Consider the following 24,332-nt stretch of genomic DNA (forward strand, 5'->3'; position numbering starts at 1 on the left):
TGTTTTTTTAATCACCTGTATTTCCTACTTTATTCCTCCATCATATCCTCCAGAAGAACTCTCTCTTACAATAAATTTTAAGAGGAAGAAAAATAAGTTTAGCAAAACTAGCATTTTAAAAACATCTGATATTATACTTCAGTGTTCTATGCCCATGATCCCTCACCTTTGCAAAATAACTATAGTAATAATGATGATGATGATGATGATGATGATGATGATGATAATAGTAATAATGAGAGGCATCTCCTCATATGATTCTCAGAATGATGTAACCAGTCCAACAGTTTCTATTTGATTGAAGAGACTTTACAAATCCTCTGGCTACTACAGCAATTACAACTTACACATACAACAAAAGGATTGCTGGGGAGCAGGGAGTTACCAGCTACCACAACTCATCTCTTGTTCCTCTAAAACTTACTGAATGATCTTGTTTCTGATAGTACCTGTCACTCCATACTATCATTCCTCAGAGCACAAGCAGTTGCTTCTTCTTCAAAGGGTCCAATTCTTTCTCCTTTGGGAGGAGCTTCACATCTGCTACTTAGTTACAAGTGTTCAATGGTCCTTGTAGTTTTTTTTTAATTTAACATTATTTTTTTCAATTAACAAAAATTTATTTTCTCTTCTTCTACCACCACCCCATTGGAAATAAAAGAAAAAAATAAAACCTTTGTAACAAATATAAACAGTCAAGCAAAACAAATTTCTACATTGTGGCTATGTACAAAAAGTATGCCTCAATCTGCACTCTGAGTTTACCACTTTTTTAGGAATTGAAGAACACTAGTGGTCCTCTGCAATCATGGTTGGTCACTGAATCGATAGAGATCTTTAGTTTTTCAAAGTTGTTTATTTTTACAATGCTATTATTGTATAAATTGTTCTCATGGTTCTGCTTACTTCTGTCACAAGGGTTCTCTCAAACTGTCCCTTTCATTATTTCTTACAACACAATAATATTATATCACATTCATATACCGTATGTTCAGCTATTTCCCAACTGATGGTCACCCTTTGGTGTCCAGTTCTTTGCCACCATAAAATATGGATCCTTTCTCTCTTTCCTGGATTTCTTTGGGATCCAGAAATGGTATTGTTGGATGAAAAGATAAGAAAAATTTAACAACTTTTTAGGTGAGTTACAAACTGTTTTCCAAAATGGCTAGATCAGGGGTGAGGAACCTATAGCCTCAAGGCCACATGCGGCCTTCTAGGTTTTAAGTGCAACCCTTTGAATCCAAATTTCACAGAACAAATCCCCTTAATAAAAAGATTTGTTCTGTAAAACTTGGACTTGGTAAAAAGGCTGCACGCAGGGACCTACAAGGCCCATAACTGGCCTCAAAACTGCAGGTTCTCCACGCCTGGGCTAGACCAACCCACAAGTCCACTAACTACGCATTAATGTGCCTGCTTTTTCTTGTGGCTATTGACATTTATTTTTTCCTTAGAAAACTGTTCTTAGGAGCAGGTATGTGGTGCAGTGGAATAGACCTCCAACGCTGGAATCAGGAGGACATGAATTCAAATCTGGCCTCAGACACTTGACACTTACTAGCTGTGTGACCCTGGGCAAGTCACTCAACCCCTATTGCCTCACCAAAAAGCAAAAAACAAAAACAAAAAACAAAAACAACAAAAAAACCTGTTTCAAGTTCTTCTGATAAAGATCTCATTTCTCAACTATAAAAGGAATTTAAGTTCTAAGAATAAGAGACAAATAAATGGTCAAATGATATAAAAAAGAAATGTAACCTATACGACATAAGTTTTGATGTTTCATATTTGTAAGAAAAAGGCTCCAAATTAATAATAAGAGAAATGAAAACTAAAACAACTCAGAGGTTCCATCTCATCCATCAGATGGGCAAAGTTGACAAAAAAAAAAAGGGAAATGAAAAATGTTGGAAGAGAGGCAGAAAAACCTGCATATTGATGCAATGTTGGTGTGAACTGATAAAGACAATGTGAAAAGCAACTTGGAACTAAGCCCCCCCAAGTTACAAAACTATGCATATCCTTTGACTCAGCAAAACTGCTATTAGGTTTGTACTCCAAGGAGATGGAAAAAAAAGGAAAAAGTCCTATATGTACAAAAACATTTACAACAGTTCCGTGTGGTGGCAAAGAAATGGAAACTAAGGGGGTGCCCATTAATTGGGGCTAAACAAATTGCGGTCTATTAGAGTTAATGGCATGTAACTGTGTTGTACAATAAAGAGGTCTCAGAGAAGATTTGTATGCACTGATGCACAGTAAGTAAGCAGAACTAGGAGAACAATTTATGCTCTAACATCAACACTGTAAAAATGAACAATTACCAAAGACATAAGGACTGATCAATCATAATTCCAGAGGACCAATTACGAAGAAGATGGCTACTCAGTTCTAGACAGAGAGTTAAAGGATTAATATGCAAAATTAAATATATTTCTGGTCATAGCAAACAAGAGAATTTATTTAACTTCACTGTTACAGTTTAGTTTTTCTTTTTCCCATCTCTTTAGGAGGTACGGGGTAAGGGGAAAAATAAATGCTTGGTAATTAAAAAGAGAATTTAAAATTTTAATACTGATTGTTTTTATCCTTTCATCATTTATCCACTGTAGAATCTCTTATTCTTATGAATTTGAATAGTCCCTTATGGTTTCCACAGATTTAAATCCGGAACCTCCAAGGTTATCTAGGTCAAATCCCTAGTTTTACAGATGACTTGAGCCTTTGTGGTACATTTTTCTACTCTTTAGCCTTCTGGCATCCATCAGGATTCCTCCCTGCAAACTTTTAAGACTTTCTCTTCATAATAAAGCCCTTCTTTAGTTTTGGGTATTCCTTCTTCCTGATCATCTGGATAGGAATTACTTGAGCCTTTCATTTCAGACGACTGAAAAAGCTTCACTTTGAGTATAGATACAATGAATACGACAAAGATAAACACTACACATTTTATGTCTTAAATGACTAATGCATTCATTGTTTACTATATATGCCTGGCACTGTCCTAAGTGCTGGCAATACAAAGATGCTTCCTACTCTCAAGGAGCTTACATTCTAATAGGAAAGTCACAATAAAGGGAAGCTAGAAAAGAGGGGTGAGGGGGAAATTCCTGGGGGTGCCAAGCAGCAGGTTATGGAGATGAGGTGTGGGGGTAAGCTGGAAGAGGACAGTTAGCAGCATGGCTGGGTTTTCTCATGATATGGCAGTTCCAGGTAGAGATTCACCAATTACTGAGTTAGCTTCAGGGTCAAGTCATCCCCAGGGGGTCAGGGAGACAGGCAGCCATAGAGTGAAAGTGAAACACACTGGCATGTAGGTAGAACATACTGGAGAGTAATCTACAAGTGAAGAGTAAGTGGGACTTCTAATGACATGGTGGTAACAGGAAGGGAGTCATCAATCATTTAGGTAGAGTTATCCCTAGGGGGCCATGCAGGTACAGAGGTTTATGCAGCTATTACAAAACTCTTGCTCTCCAAACGTACGGCAAGAGAGATCTTCAGTATTTTGCTGTTCTTGCTGGCAGACACCCTGGAAATCTGCTGGAGTAAACTGTTTCTGGGGGAATTAATTCCAGATTTGTCACTCTCCTTATTAGCACCTTAGCATTTCAACTTTCTTTCTCTTCTCTTACTAACTTCTTAGCATATCTCACCAACTTCCTTTCCTTCTTCCTTAATTTCTTCTCTTCAAAGGTTTTCCATATTCTTCAATAACAAGTGAGGCTTTAAGTAGGGAGGCAAGCTGGATAAGGACATTTGCCCTTACCATGGAGAGTAATTGGTACAAAGTTCAAACGAAAGAGGGCCTTCCAATAAATATTTAAATTTTCCAGATAACTCCTGCTTTGTGAGTAACACTACTAACTGCATAAAGTTCCTGAAAGAAAATTATAAGGTCTGCTCAATGAGCTCCTTGGCTATGAAAGCGAATTCACAGAAAAAAAATTTACTTAGGAGTCCACACAGGAAAAAACAAAAAGATGGCAAATGCATATTTCCGAGATGTAGAGAGTAAGTTAAATGAACAGGCCACCGAGTTAATGTATTAGGGCATAACATAGGAAGACACTGATATAGTCAAGAATTGAACACAAGTTAGAGAGTAGGTTGAGTTTTATTTTGAAAGTTGTACAGCATTGTCCACAATCTCACCTTGTTTTTTTGGCCCCAAAGTTCACTTTGTTAGAATCATAGAATCTTTGTGATAGGACCTGAGAAATCAGTTAATCCGATTCCCTCATTTTATGAATAAGTAAACTGACACTCAGAGAGGACACCTATTTTGTTCAAAGTCACACATATAAAGTTGAAATTTAAACTCAGGTACTCTGATCCTAAATTCAGCACTCTTTCCACTGTTATAATGCCCCCTGCATTTGGTCACAAAGCAAGGAAAGCAAAAGTTTTTAATAGAATAAAAATTTTAAGTGACCCAAAATGGGAAGGGAAGACACATGGTGGGTTATTAAAGAGGCTAAAACATATTATTGATGATGACTTACATGGAAAGAAGTGGCAAAAAGATATGACTAGAAAAGGAGGTGCACATTACACAGGAAGAGAGGAGGACCAAAGCCGAAGAGAGTTTGAACACTACCCTGGTATCTATGAAATAGTTAAAGTAAACACAGGCCAAAACAGTGCAGAACTACAAGGTATGGGTGAGTTGCAATTTGCACTGGGTGGAGGCAGTACCCACAATATTGAGTTCATGTATCCATGGAAGTATTTCAATCTCAAACTGGATACTTCTGTCACACATGCCCATTTATCTTTTGGAAACCGAAATATGAAGGGCCCCAGAAGGGCCCTAGATACTTACCAACTGAAGATAAAAATCAGAAGGATTATTTATGTGACAAACCACGACTGACACATTTGACAATTCTTTTGGTAATACAGGTGAATGGTATCTTAAGGTCATATTCTGTTCGGGTGGAATACTGGGCGACTGTGTAAACCTATGGATAATTAAAAGAACAACCAAAAGATAAATCAATTGTTAATTTTAAAAATTGTTTTCAAATTTCTACTGTGTTCCAGTGACTATCTCTGAAAAAAAGGCATGGATATTTAAATCTTTAATTACCTAACATAAACTAGGTAATTCTCAACTTGTCAATTTTAAATGTTATTTAGCCCTCTCTTTAATCCCTATTATGAGATTTCAGTATTCTACTTAACCTCAAACTGAATTACAAAACAGTAGAGGTAAAAGTTAAGCTGTGCCCTCTACAAAAAACCAAAACAAAAAAAAGAAATTTTACAGTCACGCACTTGGATGTATATTTATAGTTATGTACACAACAAACATAAAAATAATTTCTAAGTGTTAGCTGAAGTAATCCCACACAGTTTCTGTGATTTAGACTATCTTTCTTAAGTAAATCAACCCTCATTTAATTACCAAGGTCCTGTCTGAGACCTTCTCTAGGATACCTGTCTTTCAGTAGTGATCTTAAACAAAGATGTTCCTAGTCATATTATCCATACTCTCCCAGGAAGAATGCTGAATGACTGAATCCAAACTTCAGAGAACAAATCCCCTTAATAAAAGGATTTGTTCTGTAAAACTTGAACTCAGTCATTCAGCACTACTTGAGGACCTAGAGGGCTACATGTGGCCTCGAGGCTACAGGTTCCCCATCCCTGGTATGGAGAGTATGAATAATATGACTAGTATAGAGCCTATACATTGCACACCTTAAGACTTACTTTAAAAATAATTCATTTTAATAGTAATTACTTTAAATAAGCATGTCTTGTTAGCAGTACATCTCATACATAACTGAGGGGGCAAGGAGGGAAAAAGTCCAAGTGGTATATAACCAGGATCACAGTGAAAGATGCAAAAAGTGCTCACTGTCTTATTATTTCCAAGACCAGTGATTTAACTCAATAACTATGATCCCTGAAAATATAGAATTTCATAAGATTACTGGGTACACTAAAGAAACAATCATCTATATTTAAAACTTTTATTCACATTTTGAATCATAATGCACCAACTTAAAACTTGGTCTCTAAGGGCAGCAAGGTGGTGCAGTGGATAGAAGACCGGCCCTGAAGTCAGGAGGACCTGAGTTCAAATCTGAACTCAGACCAAACACTTGACACTTACTAGCTGTGTGACCCTGGGCAAGCCATTTAACCCCAACTGCCTTAAAAAAAAAGTTAAAAAACAAAACAAAACAAAAAAACCAACAAAAAACTTGGTCTCCCTATCCCCTGTAGCTAATAAACCAAAGAATTTAAACTTTTGTAGTCATGGAATATGGCTATAGCAGCAGATGATAGATAGTATGTTAGACCTATGCAGCAGTCTGAAGCTAACTGTGACTTCAAATCCCTTGGTTTTTTAAATACATGATTTTTTTAAAGATGAAAAAATGCTGTTCTTAAAGCCCTGATCTAAAATAACAAGCTATCTTCTCAAATAAGACACATACCTTGCTAATTCCATAAAAACTAATGCATCTCTAAGAGATACTGGCATATCACTGCTTATTTTATTTGCCGGAGGTTTCTTGAGATCTACAATAAGCACACCATCTTCTTCTCTAAAGACTTTCATCAGAACAGCTTTGTTGTTTACCATTTTTAAAAATTCCATTTTAGCTTCTTCTCCCCAGCCTTCACTCTATGGAATAAATAAAAATCAAAAGTCAATGTAAGTATTATAATACTGTTATAACAACACTTTGTCTGGAAAGAGATTGTGGTTTTTTTCTCTACAGAATATAATCCTAAACAAAAGTATTAGTCTGATCATCAATTTAAGCATATAATGAAAAAAAGCAGATGCCATCAGAAACCAAAAGACATTACAACGTGTTTCTCATATGCTGACTTTTCAGCCTATGCTAACAGAACTAACCATATCAAGTGATGTTTATCATCATGACATAGCGGAAGAAAGAAAATCTGGGATGGACTATATGTTATATATCATGGACAAGTTATTTTATCTCGCTAAGGGTCAGTTTCAAAGAGATACTACTACTTGTCACAGGCAATGTGGATCAATCCTGGAGTTGAGAAGACCTGGGTTCAAATGTTCTGACACATAACCAGTTATACATGACCAGACAAGTCACCTAATCTCTCAGTCACCCAGGTAACTCTCTATGACTAAAAATTACAAATGAGTTACACAAAAATTGCCTAAATGTGAATTTCCCATGTCGATGAAAGAGAAAGAGGCCACCTTTTGAAATAAATTACTATATCTTAGAAACTGACCTTCATTTTGGTTAAAGTGAGAAGTCACATTTTGTCTTTGTCTCCTCACCACTTCACCTCTTGCATCTAGGCTAATAAAATAGTCCCATTTCCAGCTATTAAGAAGTTCTACATTAAGGCTGAAATGCAAACTGGTCCACCTGTGAGGTTAATGCTAATCAAAGCTAGCCGTAATTCCAGATCAGGGGTTGGGATGATTGGAGGGGCCTGTTTTCTTAATGGGGTCTCTCTGTGGCCACATGCATGTGTCTATCTTCAGTGTTTGTTTCTTTTTTTAAAAAAGTATTTCTTTAATAAAGTTTCTCCTGGCCTAATTATGAGCAAGATGTCGGTACCCTGGTGGAAACCCCTCCCCCCACAAAAAACATACCAAAAAACCCCAACAAATACTTGCACTACCTACTTCACTAGATTGTGAGGAAAACACTCTGTAAAACCATAAAGGACTATTTAAATGTAAGCTGTTTTGTTACACAATTTATAGTAAAAGAAGTGTGAAGTTAAATAAAGGCTCTGAACAGTCTACTAAAAAACTGATCAAAGGATAACTAAGAAAGATTTATAGAAGCTCTATAATAAAACCCTATTCCTCCAGACACATATACCTCTTTGTTAGTATTATTTGATTACTATTTGCTTGCCCATTTCCTTCATAAAAGGATATGTGAATGGATTAAAAAAAATCATAGTGAAAAGGCACTGTCATCAAGAACAAAGATGGAAGAGATTAGCCTTGGAGAGCAGGAATATTCATTTCCTCAGTTGGAAAGTAGAGGAAGGACAAGAGAAATTTCTAGAATGGGAGAAGCGAACTGAGCTTGTAACACATGGCTCTGACACTGACAGTTGACGGTTAACTTTTAGGTGAATAAGCACACATAATCAACAATGTGATTCATTGGAGATTATATTTTAGAGCAATGAACAAAACCCTAAGGTCAATATTCGTCAGTTGACTAAAAATTAATTCACTTTTATCATTTATTTGGAAAACATTTTATACGAATTCGAGCAAACAAATAAAAGCAAAATCAGGGGAAATATTTTAGCTATGCAAGCTGAAGTTATTTTTTTTTAAACTGGCTCTTGTATATTCAATATGTAAAAATCCTTTCTGCACACTCCAATTCTATTGCCAGCTCACATGTAATATTTAAAATTTCTTTTAACCTAAGAGAAGCTATTCTTAATACTAATTAACATTTGTTGATTTAATTACTCACCGAATTTTGTGGAACAATATCCTTTAATGCACATGACAATGCTAATGGATGGAGATCTCCTAGCATTCCTTCAATATATGAATCAGGCTTTCTTATAACCATACATAGATCATTTACCACTAAATGTGGCAGAGTACTGAATCCTGGTCTAACTATGTGGCCATCACCAATCCTAGCAAAATTTAAGCAACATTGTTAGAAACAGTTAATTCAGCCCTGAATTTTTATCCATTCCCAAAGTTACCTATGCTTAAAATTTAAAAGAATGACAGAGACATTAGTCCAACTTCCTTATTTTACAAATGAAGAATCTGATTATAAGAGAAAGGAAGTGACTTGCCTGAGGTCCCACAGGTAGTATGTGATGGAGGTGGGCTCTGAACCCAGATTTTCTGACTCCAAATTCAGTGTTCTTTCCACTATACTGTGCTGTCTTTCATTAATAAACAGGAATGCCTTAGTGATCGATCAAATTTCAATTTACTTATAAAAACTGACCAATGAAGTTCCACTGTTACATTTATTGATTAATTCATAACAGGTCTGTGCCAGTGACAGGTTGGTTTCTCATAGAAATATTTTCTACTCATTTTTAATTGATGTAGGCCATTTGCTACCCAAATGGCAGATAAATATATTTAACTTAATCATATTTTACTTTTAAAATCATACTGCAACTAACCATAAGTATTATTTTATTTTGGAGATTAAACAAACAAACCATTTCCCTCAAGTTTCCCAACATTTTTTAAACTGACGAATAACTTTCCCCAATTTATTAAGAAATGAAGGAATGAGGGAAAAGCAAAACAAATTAGTTGTGGAATTGTGAGGTTCTTGATAAGTTATCTGTACATATAAATCTTTTTCTACCTCTTTTTTCCCCAATTCATTTAAGTAGGACATAAAACACAGACAAAAGGAATTAGAAATGTCATACCCTGAAACAGCTAAGACTTCAGAATTCCCAAAGTCTATCATGAAAATTTGCATCAGTGCAACATCACGGATTGGATATTTGGTAGGACCACAGGGCTTCCCTACATTTTTACTTTCAACAGGAATTAGTTCAGTGATAGTTCCACGGCACCACATTCCATTTTCTATACTGTTGACAAATATCTTTGCACCTAAAGAGATTGAAAAATATATCAAACTTTTAAGGATAAAATGAAAAAAATTTTTAAAAGGTGCAAAAACCCTTTTGCTTTAATATCAAGTAAATTAACTTTACTTTGACACAGATTTAGATACACATTTGTTCATTTAATTTTTTACATGCAAAGTATTTCAGGGGTCACCAAAAAAAAAGTACAAGATATGGTTTCTGGACTTCTCTTAGACTTTGTAATCTGGTTGTAGAAATAATTACACAAAACAGTTAAAAGAATGCAAGGCAAGCACATGAAAATCTAAAAAGGAGTAGTATGGATAATAAGTTATGTAAGAATTAAGAGAAGATTGAAATCATTGGGAACTGGTCAGGGATTAGTTTTGATACACTATTTCACTGGCTTCCAGAATGCCACTCTTTCTTGGATATCTTTCTGTTCCCCTTCTGTTTCCTGTAACTTTACTGTTCTCTTCCTTTTATGTAGGTGATCCCTAAGGCTCATACCCCTCCCCTCATCTCTCTAAAAAGAAATCTGTCTTTCTTGATTTCCCAGTTATTAGTGTTCTCCCTCTTCTCAAAATAACTTACATTTAACTATTCAATTTAGCAAACATTTATTAAGGCATTGTATTAGGTGCTAGGATATAAAGACAAAATGAAACTGTCACCAAGGACCTTGCAGTCCACTGGGAATAACACATATGCAAGGTAATATAAAATAATTTCAAGCGAGAGAGTACTAAAAATTAGTTATGGTAGCATGAAAAAAGAAGTTAAGACGTGGTAGCTAAGCTGTGCTCTGATGGAAACAAGGATTCTGTAAGAAAGGAATCTATTCCAAGCAAGGAGAGGACCAACCACTTCTACAAAGGTAGAAGACAGAATCTCAATTTTATCATAATAGCTAGCAAACCAGTTTTACTAGAATGGACAATGGGTAAAGGGAAGTAATATGAATTAAGAATGGTAAAATAAGTAGGAGCCAGATTGTGTAGGCCAAGCTGAGGATTTTTTATTTTACCCTAAAGGCAATAGGGGTTCAAAGATTTCTTAGTGGGAGTGACACAGTCAAATTTACTCTTCAAATATAATAATAATTTGGCAGCTGTATGAGACATGTTGGCATACTGGACAGAGAGCTAGCCTCAAAAAAAGAAAGATCCGTCAGATTTATCTCTGAATCATACTGTCTATGTGACCATGGGCAAGTCAATAAACTTCTCAGTGTTCCACGCAATTCTTTAAGACAAAGAGAAGGTGATGACTTTCACTAGTAGAGTTTCCTCACCTAGAATTTCCCTTACTACACCAATGAAATCACTGGTCTAGTCTCTAGAAGAGAACTGGAGAGGGAAGAGACTGGAGGGCAAGAGAGGCAAAAAAGAAGGTCCTTTCAAAAGACAAAGTGAGAGATTTTAAGGTCTCAAATTAGGACAGAGGCAGAGTGGATATAAGGGGATGGATGTAACAGATGTGGATATATGATAGAGAACTGACTTGGCAACTGCTTGCATGTAAAGATTATGAGAAATGGAGGAGTCATGGATGAACCTGGGTAACTGGAAGGGAAGTAAGAATCAAAAAGTATTCAAGTGCTTACTAGGTTGCCAAGTACTGTGCTAAGTGTTTGGGAGATGAAACTAAGCTTCCATTCTAATGGAGACAGACAACATACTTTTATAGGGAAAAGTATGCAGAGGTGTGTTTTAGTTTGAAAAATTACAGGAATGGTTGAGTAGAGCCAGAATGGGATACAGTGGACAAAGAGTCATAGTGGATACTCACTTTCAAGGATGAAGTTGCCACCGACAGAAAAGGGGAATTTTGGATGGAGCATTGGTCTTAAGGGAAATAAAATAAGCTGTGTTTTGGAGATGTCAAATTTGAGATGCCACTGGGAGATTCAAGTAGAGAGATTTAGCAAGCAGCTAGAACTGATGTTTAGGAAAGATTATTGTAGATATACAGACTGCAAGTTATCTCATGTACATAACAGAACCTATGAATGTTGAGATCACCAAAACAGAAAATACAGAGAACAGAGTGTCCAGGAAAGAGCCTTTAAGGGGGTATCAACGTGACTTTAGCAGGTACATTTAGTCATGGAACATGATCTAAATATATTACTATCAAATTGCTAACTAATTTTCCCAAATATATTTGAAAAACAATGAACTTGCCATCAGCTTATCAAATACCAATCTTTAATATGTTTATTGCATCTATTCCATCATCCTACTTCGCTTTTTCCCCCTGCAGCAGATGTTCTTGATGATATGTGATCACTATAAATGCATCAATGCTAGAATATAAGCCCACTGTCATTGTGTGCCCTTGGTATTCTTTCCTGTTTTATAATATAAATTTCATTATGATTCTATTAAGCTCTATAAGGAAACCCTTTGGTATTTTAGTTGGCATTATATTAAAGTGCAATTAATTTAGGACTGTTGTCACTTACTATATTAAGGTGAACTACCCATCAATATCAAATGTCCCACAGTGACTGTTCCAAACTTCTACACTCAAGCCACAAATACAATAATCTTCTTCTTCCTTCCTCTTGGCAAATTTTACCAGATGCTTCACTGAAAAAAAAAATTGATCTACTCTCTCCTGTTTCACAATGCAAATGACTTCATTATCATCCTGTATATTCTTTGTTCTTCTGAGGAAAGGATGGCTCTTGTTGCTAATAACAACTCATCTACTTGTGACTGTGGCTCTATTCCCTCTTACCTCCTCTAGAAGCTTGGCCCTTGTATTATCTTCTCTCTTCTTCCTCCTCTATCTTTCCTTGCTTCCTTCCTTCCTTGAACCTCTCTTCTTCGCTGCCCAAATATGCTCCAGATTTTAGAAAACTTTCACTTCACCATACCATTCTTTCAAGCTATTGCTTTGTATTTCTCCTCTCTTTCACAAATACGTAGAAAACGCTACCCATATTTTGTTGCTAACAATCTCACCTCCCACTCATTTCTCAATGTTTGGCCTTTATTCCTCACCACTCAATTGAGAGTGCTCTCCAATGCTAAGGATCTCATCTTGTTAAATACAATGGCCTTTTCTCACTCCTTATTCTTCTTGACTTCTCTGGTTTTGCTGACCATTTCTTCATCTTCTAAATACTCATTTCGCCTTGGATTATTATTATTTTTTTTGTTAATTCTGCTCTACCTTGGCCTTCTTCTTCTGAGTCTCCTTTGCAAGATTGTCATACAAGTCCCAGTTTCAAATTAAGACTTTTCCTTGGGCCCTCTGTATTCCCACATTAGCTTCAATGGATTCAGCTATCACTAATATGCATATAAACTCAAATCTACAAATCCAGTTCATCTCTTTCCAGAATTTCAATCAATCAACAAGAAGTATTAAGTTCCTACTATGCGCCAGGAACTGTGCTAAGTAGTGAGGATACAAAAACAAATATGAAAGAGTTCCTGACAACAAGCAGCTTATGCCCCAAAGGGAACACCATATACATCTTAAATACATGTAAAATAAATACAAGGTAATTTCAGGGACAGTTATTTGCAGTTGAACAGGGAAGTAAAGATAATGAAGAAATAAAGGCCTCATACATGGTGCTGGCACTAAGCACTGAAAGAAGCTAAGGATTAAGAGGTGGAGGTTAAGAAGGAATTAATGCCAGGTATAAGAAACAGTTTGCATAAAGGACATACAAAAGATGGTAGATTGTTATGCATAAGGAAGAGCAAGAAAATCAATTTGGCTGGACCATTATGTGTGTGAAAAGAAGTAATAAGCATGGAAAAATAGGGTGGAACCAGATTGTGAAGGGCTTTAAATGACAAACTGAAGGAACTGACTGTTGCAATTGTCCAAATGCAAGATATCTGAACAAGGGTAACAGCTATGAATGGTAAGAAGATGGATTCAAGAGCTATTGTGGAGATAGTAGAATATATAAAACCTGGCAACTAACTGGATATATTATGTGAGGTAAAGGAGAATGGGGGATTGATGTATCCAAAACCACACAGACTGGTAAGAAAGATGAGCTCTGCTTTGAATACAATGAATTGGAGATATATATGTGATATTCAGTTTGAAATGTCCAAGATACAGTAGGATTGGAGCTCAGGAGAAAGACCAAAGCTAGATATAAAAATCTGAGAATAAGCTATGTAGAAATGACTGAACTTGGGAATGGACGAGGTCCCCACTAGAGAACATAGAAAGAAATGATAAAATACCCTAGAGTAGAGTCCTGGAGTTTATTGATGTTTGGGGAGTAGGATATGCATGATGATTCAGCCGAGGAAGCTAAAAATGGATAGGTGGGAGAGAACCAAAAGAGAGCAGCCTCATGAAAACCCAGAGAAGAAAATACCTAGGAGGGTGGTCAATAACATCAAATTCTACAGAAATCAAGAAGCTCCTGTCAAGACTTTAGCTCAAGTGAAACTTCCTTAAAGAAGTCTTTCCTGATATCTTGTTAGTTCCACTCTTCCCTGAAATTTCCCTCCAAATGCTTTCTTAATACCTCCACCTGGCTGTTCTTCACAGGGGTCTCCAACTCAACATGTCCAAAACCAAATTAGTTTTCTTTTCCCTTAAATCTATTCCTTCCCCAACTTCCTTTTTTTTTTTTTTTTGGTTAAAAGGTACCACCAGTCTTCAGTCAGTCTGGTTCAAAATCTAGGAGCCATTCGATTCTTTACTCTCCCTCCCCATATATAATGTCTTATCAATTTTACCTTAAAATTTGCCATTTATCTCTTCTACTGCCTCTACAATCACACTAGTCCAGGCTCTTATCACCCTAATTACTTAAAGTTTTCTTATATGTCTCCCTTTACCACATCTCTCCCGTCTCCAATCAATCTTTCACAAAGTCGCCAAACTGATGGTCCTAATGAACAGGACTTCCAGTATCCTTCCCTTCCTTGCTCAAAGAGTTTTCAGTGGCTCCCTGTTTCTAGAGTTTAAAAAAGAAAACCCCAAACTGCCTTTAAAAAAGACAAAACAGGGGCGGAGCCAAGATGGCGGAGTGAAAGCAGTGACTTGCTTGAGCTCTCCCCCAAACCACTCCAAATACTCATAAAAAATGGCTCTAAACAAATTCTGAAGCAGCAGAACCCACAAAAAGACAGAGCGAAACAAATTTCCAGCCCAAGACAACCTGGATGATTGGTCAGAAAGGTGTATCACGCCGGGCTGGGAACGCAGCGTGGGCGCGCAAGCCGCAGCAAACCTGGAGCAGGCCTCAGAGGACTGAATTGCGGGCAGCTGTGGAGGTTTCCAGACTCCTCAATTCACGAATGCCAAAGACAACTGAGCAGGTCAGTGGGAAAAGTCTGTTTCTGTCTGTGGTCTGGGGTCTCAGCTCCATTCCCCAAGAGCCTGGCCCGGGGGGGGGCAGCTGCTTCCCAAGCTTCCGGCCCACAGACTTAGGGGGAATCCAGTGGCTGATCAGAGAGGGACTGCAGGGATCTCTTTGCCAGTGCTGAGGCAGGAATCTCTTGCTTTGCCCGTGTGGATCTGGGTCACAGTTCTGGGCGGCAGTGCTGGGGTGAGGAGGAGCGCTGGAGTGGTGGAGCTTGCAGCGGCTGTACGGAGAAACCCCTCCTCACAGTTACAGGACAGAAAGGAATACTTGTGGTCACAGGCCAGGAAAGGAGTAAACACCTCGCCCCTTATCATACCACCTTGGAAGAACTGAAAATTTACAGGTCCCTACAAGTATCTCTGAAAACAGCTACACAAACCCCTGAAGCTTGGGACAGTACACTCTCCACATTGGAAGCAGACTCTTACCTTAACAAGAGTTTAAAACTCAAGTAATTGGCTGGGATCATGAGCAAGCGCACAAAAAGAGTCAGACTATATTATCTTACTTTGGTGAAAAAGAAGATCAAAATATACAACCAGAAGAAGACAACAAATCAAAGCTCCTACATCCAAAGCCTCCAAGAAAAATATGAATCAGTCCCAGGCCTTGGAAGAGCTCAAAAGGGATTTTGAGAAGCAAGTAAGGGAAGTAGAGGAAAAACTGGGAAGAGAAATGAGAGTGATGCAAGAAAATCATGAAAAACAAGTCAACAGCTTGCTAAAGGAGACCCAAAAAAATACTGAAGAAAATAACACCTTAAAAAACAGCCTAACCCAAATGGCAAAAGAGGTCCAAAAAGCCAATGAGGAGAAAAATGCCCTAAAAAAAAAATTGGCCAAATGGAAAAGGAAGTCCAAAAGATTACTGAAGAAAATACTTCCTTAAAAATTAGAATAGAGCAATTGGAAGACAGTGACTTTATGAGAAATCAAGACACTGTAAAACAAATCCAAAAGAATGAAAAATTAGAAAACAATGTGAATTATTATGGGAAACTATGCCTGGAAAATAGATCCAGGAGAGAGAATTTAAAAATTATTGGACTATCTGAAAGCCATGATCAAAAAAAGAGCCTAGACATCATCTTTCAAGAAATTATCAAGGAAAACTGCCCTGATATATTAGAACCAGAGGGCAAAATAGAAATTGAAAGAATCCACAGATCTCCTCCTGAAAGAGATCCCCAAAGGAAAACTCCTAGGAATATTGTAGCCAAATTCCAGAGTTCCCAGGTCAAGGAGAAAATATTACAAGCTGCCAGAAGGAAACAATTCAAGTACTGTGGAAACACAATCAGGATAACACAAGATTTAGCAGCTTCTACATTAAAGGACCAGGGCATGGAATATAATATTCTGGAGGGCAAAGGAGATAGGATTACAACCAAGAATCACCTACCCAGCAAAACTGAGTATAATCCTTCAGGGGAAAAAATGGTCATTCAGTGAAATAGAGGACTTTCAAGCATTCCTGATGAAAAGACCAGAGCTAAACAGAAAATTTGACTTTCAAATACAGGACTCCAGTGGAACATGAAGAGGTAAACAGGAAAGAGAAATCATAAGAGACTTATTAAGATTGAACTGTTTACATTCCTGCATGGAAAGATGATATTTGTAACTCATGAGAACTTTGTCAGTATTAGGGTAGTTGAAGGAAAAAATTGTATGTATGTATATATAGATAGATAGAGGGCACAGGGTGAGTTGAAGATTAAGGGGTCATATCTGGAGAATAAAATTAAGGGATGAGAGAGGATGATACTCGGAGAAGAAAGGGAGAGGTAGAATGGGGTAAATTATCTCACAAAAAAAACAGAAAAGAAAAGTCTCTCAGTGGAGGGGAAACAGGGGAAGGTGAGAGGGAATGAGGGAATCTTATTCTCATAGGATTTGGCTTAAGGAGAGAATAACATACACATTCAATTGGGTATGGAAATCTGTCTTACCCTACAGGAAAATAGGGGGAGAAGGGGACAAGAGAGCAGGGGGGATAGAGAGGAGGGCAGATTGGGAAAGGGGTAATCAGAAGCAAATACTTCTGAGGAGGGACAGGGTCAAAAGAAAGAATAGAATAAATGGGAGGGCAGGATAGGATTAAGGGAAATAGAGTTAGTTTTTCACAATATGTCTACTAAGGAAGTGTTTTGCATAACTGCACATGTACAACCTATATTGAGTTGCTTGCCTTTTCAATGAGGGTGGGTGGGGAGGGAGGAAGGGAGAAAATTTGGAACTCAAAGTTTTAAAAACACATGTTTTTAAAAAATGTTTTCACATGCAACTGGGAAATAAGAAATACAGGAAATGGGGTACAGAAGTCTATCCTGCTCTACAGGAAAATAGAAGGGGAAGGGGATAAGAGAAGGGAGGGGGGAGAGATAGAAGAGAAGGCAGACCAGGGGAAGGGGTATTCGGAATGCATGCCATCTTGGGGTGGGGGAAGGGGTGAGAAATTTGGAACTTAAAAAAACTTGTGGAAGTGAATATTGAAAACTAAAAATAAATAAATTTTAAAAATTTAAAAAAAAAAAGAAAAGACCAGAGCTAGACAGAAAACTTGACTTTCAAATACAGGACTCCAGTGCAACATGAAGAGAAAACATAAGAGACTTATTAAGATTGAACTGTTTACATTCCTGCATGGAAAGATGATATTTGTAACTCATGAGAACTTTGTCAGTATTAGGATAGTTGAAGGAAAAAAAACTGTATGTATGTATATATAGATAGACAGAGGGCACAGGGTGAGCTGAAGATTAAGGGGTCATATCTGGAGAATAAAATTAAGGGATGAGAGAAGATGATACTCAGAGAAGAAAGGGAGAGGCAGAACAGGGTAAATTATCTCACAAAAACAAAAACAGAAAAGAAAAGTCTCTCACAGTGGAGGGGAAACAGGGGAAGGTGAGAGGGAATGAGGGAATCTTATTCTCATAGGATTTGGCCTAAGGAGAGAATAACATACACATTCAATTGGGTATGGAAATCTGTCTTACCCTACAGGAAAATAGGGGGAGAAGGGGACAAGAGAGCAGGGGGATGATAGAGAGGAGGGCAGATTGGGAAAGAGGGTAACCAGAAGCAAATACTTCTGAGGAGGGACAGGGTCAAAAGAAAGAATAGAATAAATGGGAGGGCAGGATAGGATTAAGGGAAATAGAGTTAGTTTTTCACAACATGTCTACTAAGGAAGTGTTTTGCATAACTGCACATGTACAACCTATATTGAGTTGCTGGCCTTTTCAATGAGGGTGGGTGGGGAGGGAGGAAGGGAAAAATAAAAACAACAACAACAACACAAAATCCTTCACAAACTCGCTTCAGCCTATCTTTTCAAGCTGATTTTATTCCTCCTCTCCAGTCAGACTAGTTTCCTTGCTCTTTCCTAACACTTAATGTTCTAGCTTCCATTTCTGGTCTTTTGTACAAGCTGTCTGCCAACTGTGGGATACTCTCCCCAGTTCACCTCTACTTCTTGGAATCCCTACATTTATTAAATACTCAGCTTTTGTCACTGCTTTGAATAGGTTTTTTTTTAAAGTTCACTCGTTCATACCTCTAAACCACCAGTTATTCTGTATACTACTGTATTTATCTGTGAACATGGCTTATCATCCCTCCAGTAGAATGTTAAGTCCCAAAGTATCTTGCAGAGAATAAGCACTTAATTCCTTAAATCATAGTTTCTTCTTTTCTTTTAGAATTTAAGCTTGCAAGAAGGTATTATCCAATTAATAGTTTTTATAATCTTAATAAGTATCTGTTAACTGGTTCCATTAATTTATTAGATAATAACTATAATAGCAGCATGTCATAAACGCAAAAGACCTGTGATTTTGGCAGCATGGACAGATCTTGGTGTAAGGATTCCATACACCAAGGCAGACTGCAACCAGTCTATGATAGTAGTTATGTACTATGATAGTACCGTAAGGCCAATGAAAGAGATTGGATATGAATCCATGTCATCTTCCAGACACATAATTTGACACTATCCATTGTATCACACTTCATCATTAGTGCTGCTTAATAAAGTTCTTCATTTCTTTTGTGTCTGATGTGACCTGACCTTCCCAATTATCATTTTGCTGCTTTGAATTATCTTTTTAAAATTTCCCAGAAGTTTGTCAATTTTATCTTCTTTCAAAATAAATTCATATCTTAGGTTTATCTATTGTTCTTCTGTTTTCCATTCTGTATACTTTTGCTGCTAACTTTAAATCTGTAGGCAATTAGTGGTATATATTTAGCCACCATCTTAGATTCTAATATACTATATCATTGTTGTCACTATCTTAAATATATTATCTTTCTGGTTCAATAATCACTTAATAGATAACTCTGTAATCACAGCTTTATAATTGTCTGTCATTTAATTTTATTACATTGTACATTTAAAACATGTTGTATTTTAAATAGAAATGTGTCTTTTTAAAACTTATATAGGACTTCTCTATGGTTCAGACTGTGATTAATATTTGTGAATTTTGAATGTACTTGAAAAGAATGAATACTTTCTGCTCCTTCCAATGTATGTTAATTGCAACTTACTTTAATAAGCTTCAGATCTGTAATTTATTAAATGTTTAATAAGTTTTGATTTTCAGAATGAAGGACTGAAGTTGCACATTATAATCATATTCTATTTCCTTTCCTATTCTTTTCTGTTGTGCAGTGTGCATAAACTGAGATTTGATACATATATCTTGTTTCTTTTTACCATTATGGAAGGCCATATTCTACTTTATTGTACTACTGCTGCCTCCTGTTCCTAAAAAACAAAAACAACAAAAAAACCCTTGTAGCTTCAGGATGTATTTTAGACCCACTTCTTAATTTAATCTTGCTAAATTTTCTTGAATTTCATATTTCTTTAAATGTAGGGTTGAATTTACTTTCTTCATCCATTCTTATAACCTTTAATGTAAAAATCCAGACCCTTCAGTTATAATCAGTGTGAACTATTCTGATATTTTCTACTTATTTCTGATGCTGCTTTCTATTGGTCATCTCGACAACTAAAATAATAAACAAAAAAAATTTTTTGTACTATTGTGTTGCATACTTTTCTGAGGTTTAACTCATTTTTTAGTGGAAAAGTTTTGTCTTTGGGATTGTCAGCCAGCTCCTCTTCTACACCTCTCCCTGAGCTTGGGGTATGTTCCCCTCATATCTGCATTATAATATACTTATCAAGATCAGTAAAGTGCTCTATTATTACACCCTTACTTATATTAGGTCCATAAACTCAGTATTAGCTACTTTTGTTGTCCTTTTTAGTCCAAAGATCCTTCTCCTTGACTAAGAAAATAGAAGAGTCAAGTAGCATTGTTTTCTGTCATCACTCATACCCCTAGTCATCCCTATCAGCACAACGTTCTCTGATCCTCTTTCCCCAGTATTGCTAAAAATATATTATTTTGTTATCATTAGCTATCTTCATGAGAACCAGGTGATTCTGAAATTTTTCATTTCCAAGTTATCTAACTTCACAGAATTACAGGCCATAGTGTTCTTCCTACTTATTCCATTCTTTCTTTAAATTCTTTGAAATAGTTGCCTTACTAAATTAACAGATCAGACAGGCTATTTTTAGCTTTCATTTCCCCTCTATCACAAAGTCTGGGGTCACTTCCTCCTTATGGGGAGAATCAGAGCTAAAGTTGACCTTCTTGCTTGTTCCTTCAACTTTTAAAGAATGACATTATATTACTGATGCAACTCAAGGGTGGAGGAGGGGAGGGGAAGGAAAGAGAGAGACAGAGAGAGACAGAAAGACAGACACACATACAGAGAGACACAGAGACAGACAGACAGAAAGACATGCAGACAGACATACACACATGCAGAGAGAAAGAGAGGGAGAGAGACGCACGCAGAGAGAGAGGCAGAGAGAGAGAGGCAGAGAGAGAGAGGCAGAGAGAGAGAGAGAGAGAGAGAGAAGAGAGAGAGAGAGAGAGAGAGAGGCAGAGAGAGAGAGAGGCAGAGAGAGAGAGAGAGAGAGGCAGAGAGAGAGAGAGAGGCAGAGAGAGAGAGAGAGAAGAGAGAGAGAGAGAGGCAGAGAGGAGAGAGAGAGAGAGAGAGAGAGAGGAGCAGAAGAGAGAGAGAGAGAGAGAGAGAGAGAGAGAGAGAGAGAGAGAGAGAGAGAGAGAGGCAGAGAGAGAGAGAGAGAGAGAGAGAGAGAGAGAGAGAGAGAGAGGCAGAGAGAGAGAGAGAGAGAGAGAGAGAGAGAAGAGAGAAGAGAGAGGCAGAGAGAGAGAGAGAGAGAGAGAGAGAGAGAGAGGCAGAGAGAGAGAGAGAGAGGCAGAGAGAGAGAGAGAGGCAGAGAGAGAGAGAGAGAGGCAGAGAGAGAGAGAGAGAGGCAGAGAGAGAGAGAGGCAGAGAGAGAGAGAGAGAGAGAGAGAGAGAGAGAGAGAGAGAGAGAGAGAGAGAGAGAGAGAGAGGGAGAGAGAGAGAGAGGCAGAGAGAGAGAGACGCGGGAGAGAGAGAGACGCGGGGAGAGAGAGAGACGCGGGGAGAGAGAGAGACGCGGGGAGAGAGAGAGACGCGGGGAGGAGAGACGCAGAGGAGACGCGGGGAGAGAGAGAGACGCGGGGAGAGAGAGAGACGCGGGGAGAGAGAGAGACGCGGGGAGAGAGAGACACGCGGGGAGAGAGACACGCGGGGAGAGAGACACGCGGGGAGAGAGACACGCGGGGAGAGAGACACGCGGGGAGAGAGAGACAGATGGACAGAGAGAGAGAGGGATGGACATAGAGAGAGACAGACTGACGGACAGAAAGAGACACACAGACACGCTAGTCAAGCCCCTTTATTTGTCCCAGAAGTAAGACCATGCGGCAGATAGGTGGCGCAGTCACTAAAACACCAGCCCTGAAGTCAGGACGACCTGAGTTCAAATATGGCCTCAGACCAAACACTTGATAGCACTTGGTCACACTAGCTGTGTGGCCCTAGGCAAGTTACTTAACCCCAACTGCCTTACCGGGGGAAAAAAAAAATAGAGACTAGAAGGAAGACCAGTCTGCACGGAGTATAGATAACAGTTATGTGGTCCTGACAGAAACGCAAACACTGCATTCAGTGCAGGTGCCTGCCAAGTTTTACTTGCTCTCCATCACTTCTTGTCTTTCTTGCTATTTGTTCCCCTTGGACCACTCCTGTAGTCAGCTGTTTCTCAGGGCCTAATGTTATCAATTTCAACTCACTGGCACCTTGCCAACTGTAAGAGCAGCTCCTTTCTCCTCAGGCTTTTTAACTTTATCTTTCCTTCATTTTCTTCTCTCATCTCAGGCACCCCTCTCTCTCCCTTTTCTCCAAGCCAAACCCTCTTCTTGCTCCTTCCATCTTCCCCAAATATTCCCTCCAAATCACCTTCAAGATTCCCTTCTTTCTTCAGCTCATCTTTCTTTTGCCCCTTCTTCCACAACTTTTTCCCAAAAGATCTATATTCTAGATCCAACTGGATATATGACCTGTAGAAAACTTACATCTCTCAATTTGTTTTCTCATCTGTAAAATTAAGGGCTTGGCCTAGAACATATCTAAAGCTCTGTCTCATGCAGCCAAAGCAGTACTTATGGGGAAATTTATATCTCTACATGCTTATATCAACAAAAGAAATCAGGATCAATGAATTGGAAAAGCAAATTAAAAAAACTAAAGAAAAAAATCCCCAACTAAACACAAAAATAAGAAGCCTGAAAATAAAATGCGAGATTAATAAAATTGAAAAAACAAAACATTCATGAATTAATAAATTAAACTAGGAGCTAGTTTTACTAACAAAAATAAAACAATAAGAGAGATAAACCAATGGTTAAATTCATTAAAAAAGAAAAAGAAAAAACCAAATTGTCAGTATTAAAAATTAAAAGGGTGAATGCACCACCAATGAAGAAGAAATTAAAGCAATTATTGAGCTATTCTGCCCAATTATATGCCATAAAACTGACTATTTACAAAAATATTAATTCCCTAGATTAGATTAACAAGACACGGAATAGAATATTTAAATAACCTTTTTAGAAAAAGTTGAACAAGCCACAAATCAGCCCCCTGGGGAAAAAAAATCTACCAGACCAGATGGATTTACAAGTGAATTCTACCAAACACTTAACAATGAATTTCATTACTATATATAAACTAATTGAAAAAACGAAGTCATATAGCAAATTCCTTCTATGATACAAACATGGTTTTGATACTTAAATCACAGATAGCAAAAACAGAGGGGGAAAAAAACCCATAGCTCAATTTCCCTAATGAATATTGATGCAAAAAATTTAAATAAAATAGTAACAAGGAGATTACAGCAATGTATCACAAAGACCAAAGAATGTCCAGTTGGTATCTATACCGGGAATGAAGGGCTGATTCAGTATTAGAAAAATTAAAAGCAAAGATGACCATATCAATAACAAAAATAGCAAAAGTCATATCAATAGATGCAGGAAAAGCTTATGACAAAATACAAGTCCCATTCCTATTAAAAATACCAGAAAGCACAAGAATAAATGGAGCCTTTTTAAATGATTAAGTAGTATCTAAAACCAAGAACAAGCATTATCTGTAAATGGAGATAAGCTAGAAGCTTTTCTAATTAGACCAAGGATGAAGCAAAGATGTCCATTTATCACCATAACTGCAATATTATACTAGAAACGATAACTACAGCAGTAAGATAAAAAAAAATAAGCTGAAGTAAGAATAGGCAACAAGGACACAAAACTATCACTCTTTGCAAATGATGCGAAGGTCTATTTAAAAGAACCTGAGAGAATTAACTAAAAATCTAGCTGAAACAATTAACAACTTCAGAAAAGTTGCAGGATATAATATAAATCCATATAAATCATCAGTATTTCTATATGCTACAAACAAGCAGGAAAAAAATAGAAAGAGAAAATCCATTTAAAATAACTGCAGACAATATAAAATACTTGGGAGTCTACCTACCAAGACAAATCCAAGGACTATAGGAACAATTACAAAACACTTTTCATACAAATAAAGACAGATATAAACAACTGGAGAAATATTAATCGCTCATGGATAGACTGAGCCAATATAATAAAAATGACAATTCTACCTAAATGACTTGTTCAATACCATACCAACCAATCAGATTACCAAAGAATTATTTTATAAAGCTAGAAAAATAAATAACAAAATTTACCTGGAAGAATAAAAGGTCAAGAGTATCAAGGGCATCAATAAAAAAAAAATGAAGTGAGGCAATCTAGCAGTACCAAATTTCAAATTATACTATAAAATGGTAATCATCAAAACAATCTTATCTGGTACTGGCTGAGATATAGAATGGTGAATGAGAGGAACAGATCAGGTCTGCAACACACAAAAATAAATGACCATAGTAACTTAAATGT

At 37.3% G+C, this 24,332-nt stretch overlaps 1 protein-coding gene across 1 annotated transcript in view; it reads right to left on the reverse strand.

The window, feature by feature from the left end:
• The window catches only part of RNF17 (ring finger protein 17), a 123,734-nt gene that overhangs the window by 56,805 nt on the left and 42,597 nt on the right, over positions 1-24,332 (reverse strand). Inside the window, exons 13-16 of the mRNA XM_020968779.2 lie at positions 9,412-9,601; positions 8,472-8,643; positions 6,456-6,646; positions 4,829-4,967 (exon numbers count right to left, since the gene is read on the reverse strand). Of these exons, the coding sequence (XP_020824438.1) occupies positions 4,829-4,967; positions 6,456-6,646; positions 8,472-8,643; positions 9,412-9,601 (692 nt within the window). The remainder of the gene's footprint in view (positions 1-4,828; positions 4,968-6,455; positions 6,647-8,471; positions 8,644-9,411; positions 9,602-24,332) is intronic.

Source organism: Phascolarctos cinereus, unplaced genomic scaffold (genome assembly GCF_003287225.1).
Source record: "Phascolarctos cinereus isolate Bilbo 61053 unplaced genomic scaffold, phaCin_HiC Scaffold_726;HRSCAF=1367, whole genome shotgun sequence".
Taxonomy (NCBI): domain Eukaryota; kingdom Metazoa; phylum Chordata; class Mammalia; order Diprotodontia; family Phascolarctidae; genus Phascolarctos; species Phascolarctos cinereus.